This window comes from Zerene cesonia, chromosome 22 (genome assembly GCF_012273895.1).
Source record: "Zerene cesonia ecotype Mississippi chromosome 22, Zerene_cesonia_1.1, whole genome shotgun sequence".
NCBI classification, from domain to species: domain Eukaryota; kingdom Metazoa; phylum Arthropoda; class Insecta; order Lepidoptera; family Pieridae; genus Zerene; species Zerene cesonia.
In genome coordinates, this window is record NC_052123.1 from 396,330 (window position 1) to 406,919 (window position 10,590).

A 10,590-nucleotide genomic window follows, 5' to 3' on the forward strand; every position below is an offset into this window, starting at 1 on the left:
CAGATTCGAAATTCAAATGTAATATTTTTTTATAATTAAGTGTAACAGTATTTATGGCCAGACTAAGTATATACACCTCCATATTATTTAATTCACTTCAATTTTTTGAGGAAAATATTTCCCCAAAAAACGTAATTCCTGAAAAAACGTCAAAATAATTTACCCCTAGTGTACACCCGCATAAAAATAAGGCCCCTTAAAATGGGGTATTTTTTCTAACTTGCCCCCAAATTTAGGGGGAAAATCCCCAAGTTGACAGAACTGCCGTCTAGTAAGGCTCATTATGAATAATGTAGTAATATCTTATATATATCAGTCTGTAGCGAGAAAATTTCGCTTGCGCGATTCAGAACCGTGTCAGCAGAATACACATGGCAGCTTTTATACCATAATCTATACTAATATTATAAAGCTGAAGAGTTTGTTTGTTTGATTGTTTGATTGTTTGTTTGTTTGTTTGAACGCGCTAATCTCCGGAACTACTGGTCCGATTTGAATAATTATTTTTGTGTTGAATAGTACGTTTATCGAGGAAGGCTATAGGCTATATAACATCACGCTGCAACTATTAGGGGCGAAAAAATAACGAAAAATGTGGACAAAACGGGAAAAATTATTCATTCTTCAGGGCTTCTACTGCGTGCGCTGCGAAAACGGTTCAAGATACGAAAAATATATGTATGAAAGAATTATTCCTCTTAAAATGATCTAAAAATAAGTCCGCGACATTATATGTCTATCTTTTAAGGTTACCTTATTAGAACCATTTTTAGGGTAATCAAATATGGTCGAATTTAATGCATTATTTGTAAGAGTTGTAACAACGTAATAATATTAATCTTTATCCAAATAAATATGTTATTGATTAAGAGTATTTAATTGTGAACAATATTGTCTTTGACGTCATTTAATTTCAATGAACACCTTAAAAGATATTACAATTTCAAAATAACACCGACAAAAATCACCCGCGCCGCACGATGTTCAAAACAAAAAATAAATATTATGCCCAAAATAACTACTCCACGCGGACGAAGTCGCGGGCACAGCTAGTAAAACATATATTGACTATAGAAATACTTGTTTTAATTACTTTACTGGTTTGGTATGAATTAAATTTAATCATAACCTATTATTGTATTTAATTATAGTTTTTAGTCTTCATTACTCATTTGCGCATATGTATACAATCTATGTCAATAGACAATAATCATTTTATTGTATGTATGTTACTGACCCGTGCGGTTGCGGCATGCTGTGGTTTTGGGTTCAATTCTCGGCCGAGACATATCCGTGACGGGTCTATGATTTGCTTGGATGTATTTATTATACAGTAATTGGTAAATTTTTTGTCTGTCTTGCAGATTTTAATCATGTAGAATTAACCAAGAAGAATCAGTTGTGAAGGAAGTCGCTGGCAAAACTATTTCTATAGATAACGCGTTATTAATGAGTTATTCTAGTACATAAGCTACATCACTGCCGAGTATAATCAAAATCTCTTCAGCAGTTTTCGCATGAATGAGCGACAAACATACAAAGCTCATAATATCCACCGAGTAGATTATAGATATACAAACATAGCTTTATGCACAAATAAATTAATACAGTTTGATCCAAGCAAAGTCTATTCGCGAGGCTAGTTTTGGAAAAACGTAAAAGACAAAAGTATGCTCTGGGTATATTTTAAATTTTTTTGACATTCCATTTATTTCTTTTAATATCTAGAGAAAAAAGACAATTTTATAGAAATAGGTTTTTTTGTTTTCGTAACTTTTATATTTTTAACTACCTACCTGTATTTAAAAAAGTATATCTCGTTATTTCCACTATGAAATCTTCAGTCTCGTTTGATTTTAAATCGACTCAAACCGCACACCGTTGTCTCTTCAACACGCGAAGGACAAACCCGGGCGGAACTATTAGTGCGGTGGGTTGGTGATTACTTCTTAATTAAATCAAAGATATTTATGTAAAACTCTTTTTTTCTTATTGGATATATCAAGTTTAATATTTATCAAACTGTAGTTCGTGATATGTCCAAAAATAATAAATAAAATAATAAGTACTACTTTTTAACTTTTCGACCGACTTCAAAAAAGAGGTTCTCTATTCGACGATAATTTTTGGATTTTTTACTTCAGAACTTCCGACTTTTTAAACCGATAAGATGACTCTCTTTTTATCTGAAAGCTGATGCCTCCCACATGGTCCCATTAAAAATTATTTGAGTTCAAATTTTAATTCAAATTAGATCTTTGTCACAAACAATTATTTCGACAGCCAAACATTACAAATAAATAAATAATATCCAAGGAGCACGCATTAATAAACGATCCCTAGCTTTAACATGCTCATTGACAGTTGCTTAATTCTTATCCACAGTTTACCCAGATACATATTAAACGACGTAACTAACAAAGTTTAAATTTAAGAACGCTGACTTTGCAAAGATGTTTTTATCATAAGTTGTGGCTGGCTAGTCCGTCACACAGTGTGAGCATACAACCTTGTAGCACGCTTCGATTGACAGGACTTAAATAACAATAAATTATATTTAAAACCATTTACAGAAGTGTAGGAAAGCTGCTACAATTATTTGTGATTGTTTTACTTTTAGCTTTAGGCAATAACTATTTTATCTGTGGCTAAAGTACGTCCAGAAATAAATAAAATAAAATTTTAATTCAATATATCTGTTATTTTCTAAATTATTTTAGATTTTCCACCATAAACCCGATGCAAGTAAATTTTTATAAGAATTATAAGAAGTGCTTATTTTGTTTTAAATACGAGAAGGGTAGAACTAAGACCTTTCATCTGATGAGTTATACCTATGTTTGTGTTGCAGAAAACTTGTACACGATTCCTAATAAATATATACATTTCCGAAAGAATTTAGGAGAATTTAAGATATGCATTTCCTAAGAATTATATAGAATTTCAAAAGAGTCTTAGGAAATATATAAAACAAATGCTTTCTGTAGACAGTTTGTTTGGGTGAGGAACGCCCACAAATTGTTACTTGCGATCATCTAATATACTTCATATTTCTTACATTACACCTTATAACATCATACTAATATAGATATAGATAAATTATAATAATATAGATTGTGGCGTATCGTAAAGGAACGAAAAAATCATAATAGATATAGTTTTTCATGAATAACTACTGCACTAGAAATAATAATACTTGTCTATTAAAATAAAAAACATTATCGAGGTCTCTATTAAACGTGTTTTTTCCGGAACCTTGCTTTTTGTGGCCTATTAAATGAATCATTTGGTTTAGCTCAAACCTTCCGCTTTCCGCTAGCACAAAGTTCGTGTCCTTATGATTCTGTGCCCAAAGTATCTAATGATTTATACATTGTTAATGGTAACGAATAATTGCACTTAATGCATTGACATTACATTGACGATTAAATGTTTGTTAGGGATGGATAAATTATGTAAATACCGCGAATGTAGGATAAATCATTTTAAATGTTAAAAACAACGAAGGAATAAAACTTATTAGATAGGAATTGTGAATTTTGCTTCATCCTGGAACATAATTATAGTCTATATATGTTTTAAAAATACATATAGCTACTCATTAAAAAAAACATGACATAAAAAAAATCGAGTCTTTTAGATAAGGATAAATGAAATGAAAGTAATTCCAGATATTAGGCTGGATAGACAGGGTAACACAAATATATAGATATTATGTAGTTATTTGTTATCTAAGAAACGTGGTTTCAATACGTGCATGTAAACGTTAGAATAGGTCAATGTTTTGTATAAATTAAGGAAAATTAAATACGAAATCAAGTGGAACACCGACGGGTTCCGTAGAATATTATTACATAGCTTCGGACTTATATTATGAATGTAATATTCGAAACTAGTGAATTAGTAATATTATTATTAGTATCAAGAAAATAAAATCCCATCGAGCATCTCCTTGCCTTTTAAAATGGTTGAAAATATGTTAGTTACAAAAAAAGAATTATTAAATTCATTTATTTTAACTGGTTGAAGTAACACACACAAAAATCAAGTTGAATTGAAGACTTCCTTTTTTAAGACGGTGAAAATAATCTCTTTATGAAATAAAGCAGATATACGATAGGAAACTGGAACTATACCTAACATTAGATCAATATTTAATCCGATTAAAAATCCAACGAAAAAATTTATTTCAAAATAACAGTTTCTTCCTTCTTATACAAGTTAATTTTGAATGTTTTTCTTCTAGAACCCCAAAACAACAGATCCGTTTTGGATTTTGCACTCCACACCAGTTTCTTTAAAAGGTGCCAACACCCACAATGCGGTTTAAAATGTCAATTTATTTTATGATTGCTTTCAACTTATTTATACTTGTATTCATAATAAACACGGCCAATTGTTATTGTTTATGTTAACCTTTGAAATCCCACCAATATTATAAATGCGAAAGTGTGTAAAGATGTGTGTGTGTTTGTTGCTCTTTCACGCAAAAACTACTGAACCGATTGCAATGAAATTTGGTACAGCTGGATAACTGGAATAACATATAGGCAACTTTTTATCATACCGATATTTCTACGGGATACGGACTACAGACGGGTGAAACTGCGAGGCGCAGCTAGTTTGTTAATATAAAAGAATGTAAACTTAGATTCCTCTTCACAAAATTTTAAAGAAAGACAAAGAAGAAAGAAGAGTAGAACAGATAATCATTTTCAATGGAAAAGGTCTGAAAATATAATCTAAATGACAGCATTTAAAAATTCCCTGTTAAACACAAAAAGAATTACGTCAATAAATTAAAAATCAGCGTCACAAAGCAAAAAATTATGTTGAATTTACATCCTAATTAGTTTTAGGGCACGTCTGTTGAAAAGTAGCGGAATTTGTGTAAAAATGTATTAATTTAAACAATTTATGGCTGTACAAAGTACATTCTATTCATCATTTACTAACCCGCCCGGCTTCGTCCGAAATACGCATTGTCAGTTCGGTTTTTTGTTTTTGGTTGTGTAGTTCTGAGGTTAGCGTGTAGAAACAAACAAACTCTGTAGCTTTATTTCAATTATTGATATTTAATAGCCAGTGGCGTAGCTAGAGGGACAAGGGCCTTGGTGCATAGGGAAAGAATCGGGCCCTCCTCCCCTCTTTCCGCCTTCCTCCCTTCTTTCAAAGCTGAGGTTAGAGGGCCCCCTGAGCTCCGGGGCCCTGGTGCACTGCACCACCTGGCCCTATTATAGCTACGCCACTGTTAATAGCGTTATCCATACTAATATATAAAGCTGTAGAGTTTGATTATTAACTTAAAAGCGCTAATCTCAAGAACTACTGAGCTGATTTCCATATCAGAAACAGGTGTTTTCATAATTTCATAAACAGGTTAAGACCCTCGAAAAGTCTTTATCCCGGGAATCCCACGGGAGCGGCAACTATGCGGGATAAACCCCAGACCGTATAAATTTTCTAATGAAAATTACGTGTCATTGGATATGTCTTTTAAAAGAAATAGTGTGAAAAACATGTAATAATGTAACATGTATTTAAAGATGGCGCGGCTCAACCCAATTCTTAGTGTCGTGCGTAAAACATTAATTATGTATGTGGCTTCGTTTTAACGAATTAATCGCCTTAACAGCGATAGTTTGCGAAAATAACACATTTATAACGGTTTTAAAACGTGATTTATTCAATTGGTGCAATAATTGGAGGCGATTAGTGACATCAGTCATAGTTAATGTTCATAGCTAGACGACTTGTAGAATCCTACTAATATTATAAATGTGAAAGTTTGTATGTGTGTGTGTATGTTTGTTACTCTTTTACACAAAAACTTCTGAACCGATTGCAATGAAATTTGGTACGCAGATATCTGGACAAGTGGAATATTACATAGGCAACTTTTTATCCCGATATTCCTACGGGATACAGACTTATGCGGGTGAAACCGCGGGGCGCGGCTAGTGTAAGAAATCATTTAAGTGTGAAAATTACAAAAAAATATATGATTTTCGCGAAGATTCTATCTATTTCTTAAAACATATAAAACAACAAACAAAAAAATTGCATTTCATATTTCAACAAATATTTATTCCCTATCCCCTTGGGGAAAATTTTGAAAAAAGTTTCCAACTACTATTATGCAAAAATGTATCCAAATCGTTTCACCGCTTTAACCGACACAGTACAACAGATAATAAGCACAGAAATTCTCATAACATCAGCCCACATCGTTGGGATCTCTCACTGGTCGATTTTCTTCACGACCCAGAACCTAGCTAGGTGACAAACCGGGGAAGGAAGTATTTTATAATAGGACCGTTATAAGATCGATCTATTGTATATATTTGTTACATAACGTTAACAAAAAGTGCTGTTGAAATTATTACATTGATGCAAGATTACATTAGCGAAACATTAAGAAATATCGACCTAATTAAGGTGTTACTGGGTATCTAGCCTCGAGGTTCACGCTACAGTGGTTTTTTTTACCAAAAAATACCGTACAGAAGGTTAGTAAGTATGACATGTGGAACTTTTCGAGATAATATCAGTAAGAAGTATAGACGATGGTTCGAATGGAAGTTTTGAACGCCACTCATAGAAGGTCCAAGTCCAACGATAGACGACAATGTTAGTAACCTATTTTTTACTTGCTTTTGGTCTGGTGTTTTAAAGTAGATATATAAACTAAAACATGTATAAAATCTTACACATTTTTGTTGCTTTCATTGTGTATGATCTGTTAAATGGTATACTAAAGTTTAAAAATTTCTAGCGCACTGAAAATATATCATCGGTTTAAGAGCGAACTTTATAATACAAACATCTACGCATTTAAATGTAGAGTATAACATATGATTTATCTCACATTAATTATTAAAACTTCTTTTAAAATACTTAACAATGATGCTTGTAATTTTTTATTTTGCGGATGCGCTAAAACTAAAATTTGACGGACAATTTTAAACCAAATTAAGTGGTTTTTGTCATATCACAGTAACCTTGAACGAGCTATGAGTTTTTGTTAAATTGAAGAATGTTGACCTTACGGTGAAGACTTAGGGGTTTTCTATAAATATCGAATTTTGAGTTTTAGGTAACAACTGTTTGAATCAGTGGTAAGAAATAACAGTTATTGAAATTGTGTTGATTATATAAATAGCCGGTAACGTAGGTTTACTTTTTATCAACCTTCCTAGCCGTTAAACCTATCAATTCTTTTCCGACCCCTTCTCATTAATGGAACAAAGCATTTTCTGAGACCTACCTCTGCAAATGATCATGGACGATGGTGGACCCTCAGCGAGGGCTGGGTTACCCGTACTAGTTATTACATAAATAAAAATACTCGTCATCCATCATTATCATCATCGACACCATCATCACTAGCTTATTTAGTTCTAACTTCACTTTGCACATAGGGTCATAGGCCTCCTATGTTTGGGCATAATTTGCACTGGTTTAATGATGTTTGATGGATGTCACATGTCATCAAACTTTTTGATACCGCGCCATCCTTCGAACACTTTTTGAAACTTTTTAAAGTTCTTTTAGAAGTAAATTTATATTTACTCTTGTAATATATATTCCTTCGGTAGGTATTATAATTCCTCTCGACATTGAATCGATGCTTCGTTCTGAATTTATTAAGTAACTTTGACAAAATATTATACTATAAATATTTGTGTATTGTATGTAACAATTAACAAATAAGAAAATAAAATGTACCTGTACATACAATACATGTACTTATATAAAAGATTTTTTGACTTACTTAAAAAAGCATGCATATTTTTTGGAACAAATATGTTTTTTACTAAGATTTTATGCATACATTTTTATACTAGGCTAAAGTTTTAACATTATTTCGTTAATTTTTACTGCATTTAAAACCCTCTCTCACTTATAATGCTTTTTGGTTTTTGTATGTACGTAGAACTATTCTAAAAAGAAGCATCTTTTTAAAATAAACATTACAAAAATCTTAATGCTAACACAGCGGATTTAGGTATGAAACGGTATGAGAATATGAAATTGAATCGCACTTATTGAATATCTAATTAATTCTACTACCGAATTTGATAATATCGTATAAATATATTCGATACTTGAGTATTGATCGATTGATCGCTGCAGAGCGGCTGAATGGACTTCGATGTAATTAAACCGACCGAAATAGACAGTTTTTTGGAATATTATGACTTGCGAAAATGATTACAAATTAAAAACAAGTGTAATGAATGCAAATTGCACATTAAAAATAGCATTACGAAACGCTATTTGTCTTTTTATGTCGTAGACATTCTAGTTCGCTCCCCTTTTCTTCCTACTTATATCTTATAAACTATTTTAATGTGTATTATCAAATAAACAACTCACGGCAAAGAAGCAGGCTCGCTCACATCCCTGGAAATAACCTGGAACGCATCACCAACACTGACTTTGACCCTCGCCGAATTCGGCGCACTTTTCACTTCGAAATTCCGATTGGACAGGTCGAAGTATCTGTCCTGCGCGTGCACCAGCTGCGTCACAGTGAACGCCGAGTCGATTTTCGGGCCGAACAGATCGTCTTTGTCGATCGAATCAATCGTTATGTCCAATATAGGGTCGCTGGCTCGCAGCGAGCGCTCCGTGGCGAATGCGTACGGCGTGTTAGCTAGTTCCTCTTCGAGACTGTTGTAGCGGCTTCTGAAGAGAGAGTGGGCCTCCCCCTCCCCGTATTTCGCGCCGAAAAGGTCGTACTGGCCGAAGCGGTGGTTGATTGTGTCGAATTTCGGATCTGTTATGTCCTTTTCTGGGCTGTGCGCGGGCGACATGTCTATGTGCAGGATCCCGTGCTCGTCTGTGTATTTCAGCTTTAGCGCCATTTTCCGTCTGGAATTGATTAATTTACTATTTAGTATCTATCTATACTAATATTATAAAACGAAAAAGTTTGTTTGTTTGGTTGAACGCGCTAATCTCAGGAAATACTGGTCCGATTTGAAAAATTATTTTATACTTAGATAGCCCATTTTTTAGAGGAAGGCTATAAAGCATTAGATATTATATGGTTATAACCGCAGGGCACAGCTAGATATATAAGAATAAGTGCTAAGATATATCGACATACATGAATGGACAATAACATAGACAAAATAAGAAAGGCAAGGGGATATGACTTAAAAACAATTTCGTGTGATTTGCCTTTATGACCCTTAATAGATGAGAGGTAGGAAGCCCGAGCATTGATTTTTTAAAACACAGCTGAAATCTAGATAGTCAGCTGTTCAACATATTCAAATAGCTATCTAAACTTCTTAATAGATATTGTGAACAAAAAGGATAGCATGTACTGGAAATAGATGTTTAATTATCGAAGTATATAGATTATTTGTATTAGCAAGTAAACCTGTAACACGATTTATTTGATAAGATACCTAATAAGGATACCGCTCTGTTCTTGCAAGAAGACAAATATTTTATAAAAATTATGGTTTTTATCTAAACATCTTTAGTATCGTTTATAATATTACTTAACTATAATATATCTATAACTATATAATATACATATTACTATATAGATACGGTATAATATGATAATATTAAATATAATAACTTGAACAATTAAAAAGGATTTGATAAATTACAGAAAAAGATCCGATCTAGACACTACTTTGACAGATAAAGCGTTAATTCCGAAAATCAAAAAGTTTTAGTCGCTTCAAAAAACAAATCTAATGTTTGTTTCCTCATCACAGTTAAAAGGATAAACCGATTTCGATGAATTTTCAATGAATTATTATATATACAGTGACAAATAATAAAGTAGTGTAAAATTCATATAGTATCTAATACAAGTGGTAAATGAGAAAAAAATATTTTAAAGCAGTAAAGTTGCCGATAATTACCAGTATTTTTCCAAAATCAAAAGTCTTATTAAAACCTAGCTGTTGGCCCCGGATTCGTCCATGGTACATATATAGCCTATGTCACTCAGCGAAGTTGTAGCTTTCAAAAGGTGAAGAATTTTTAAAATCAATCTAGTGGTTTTTGTGTTTATCCATTACAAGCAAAAAAAACAAACAAACAAAAATACTAATTCTTCCTCTTTATAATATTAGTGTAGACCAACTTTTGCCCATTGCTTCGCACGCCCTAAATTTGGAGTAGTTTAATATTAAAAAAGAAGTAATTTTATCTATTAAAAACAACCTCATCAAAATCCGTTGCGTCGTTTTAAGAACACATAAAGACATACAGACAGAGAAAGCGACTTTGTTTTATACTATGTAGTGATACAGAAAGTATTAAGAATTTCGGAACTCAGTAAACCGCAATGTTTCGTAAAAGAATCGAACGCGTAACTTTTATCAAGGCGAGTAACCAATGAACCGTAGCGCATGTGGTCACGTGACTTGTCTTCGCTGCAATAATGTATGTTCCGCTTTCATACGAATACGGTTGGACTGATTTTGATCGATTTAACATAGAGATAGATTAGAATATAATGGAATTGTGTTTGTCGCAAAAATATTTTTCAAAAGATAACAGTTTATCAATATTTGTATATAAATTTTGTTTTAAGATATGTTGATATTTCTTAGT

At 32.5% G+C, this 10,590-nt stretch overlaps 1 protein-coding gene across 1 annotated transcript in view; it reads right to left on the reverse strand.

Moving 5' to 3' along the window:
- Positions 1-10,590, reverse strand: part of LOC119836054 (protein stum) — a 45,256-nt gene that overhangs the window by 23,765 nt on the left and 10,901 nt on the right. The window contains exon 2 of the mRNA XM_038361265.1: positions 8,380-8,877. Within this exon, the coding sequence (XP_038217193.1) occupies positions 8,380-8,870 (491 nt within the window). The 5' untranslated portion in view covers positions 8,871-8,877. The remainder of the gene's footprint in view (positions 1-8,379; positions 8,878-10,590) is intronic.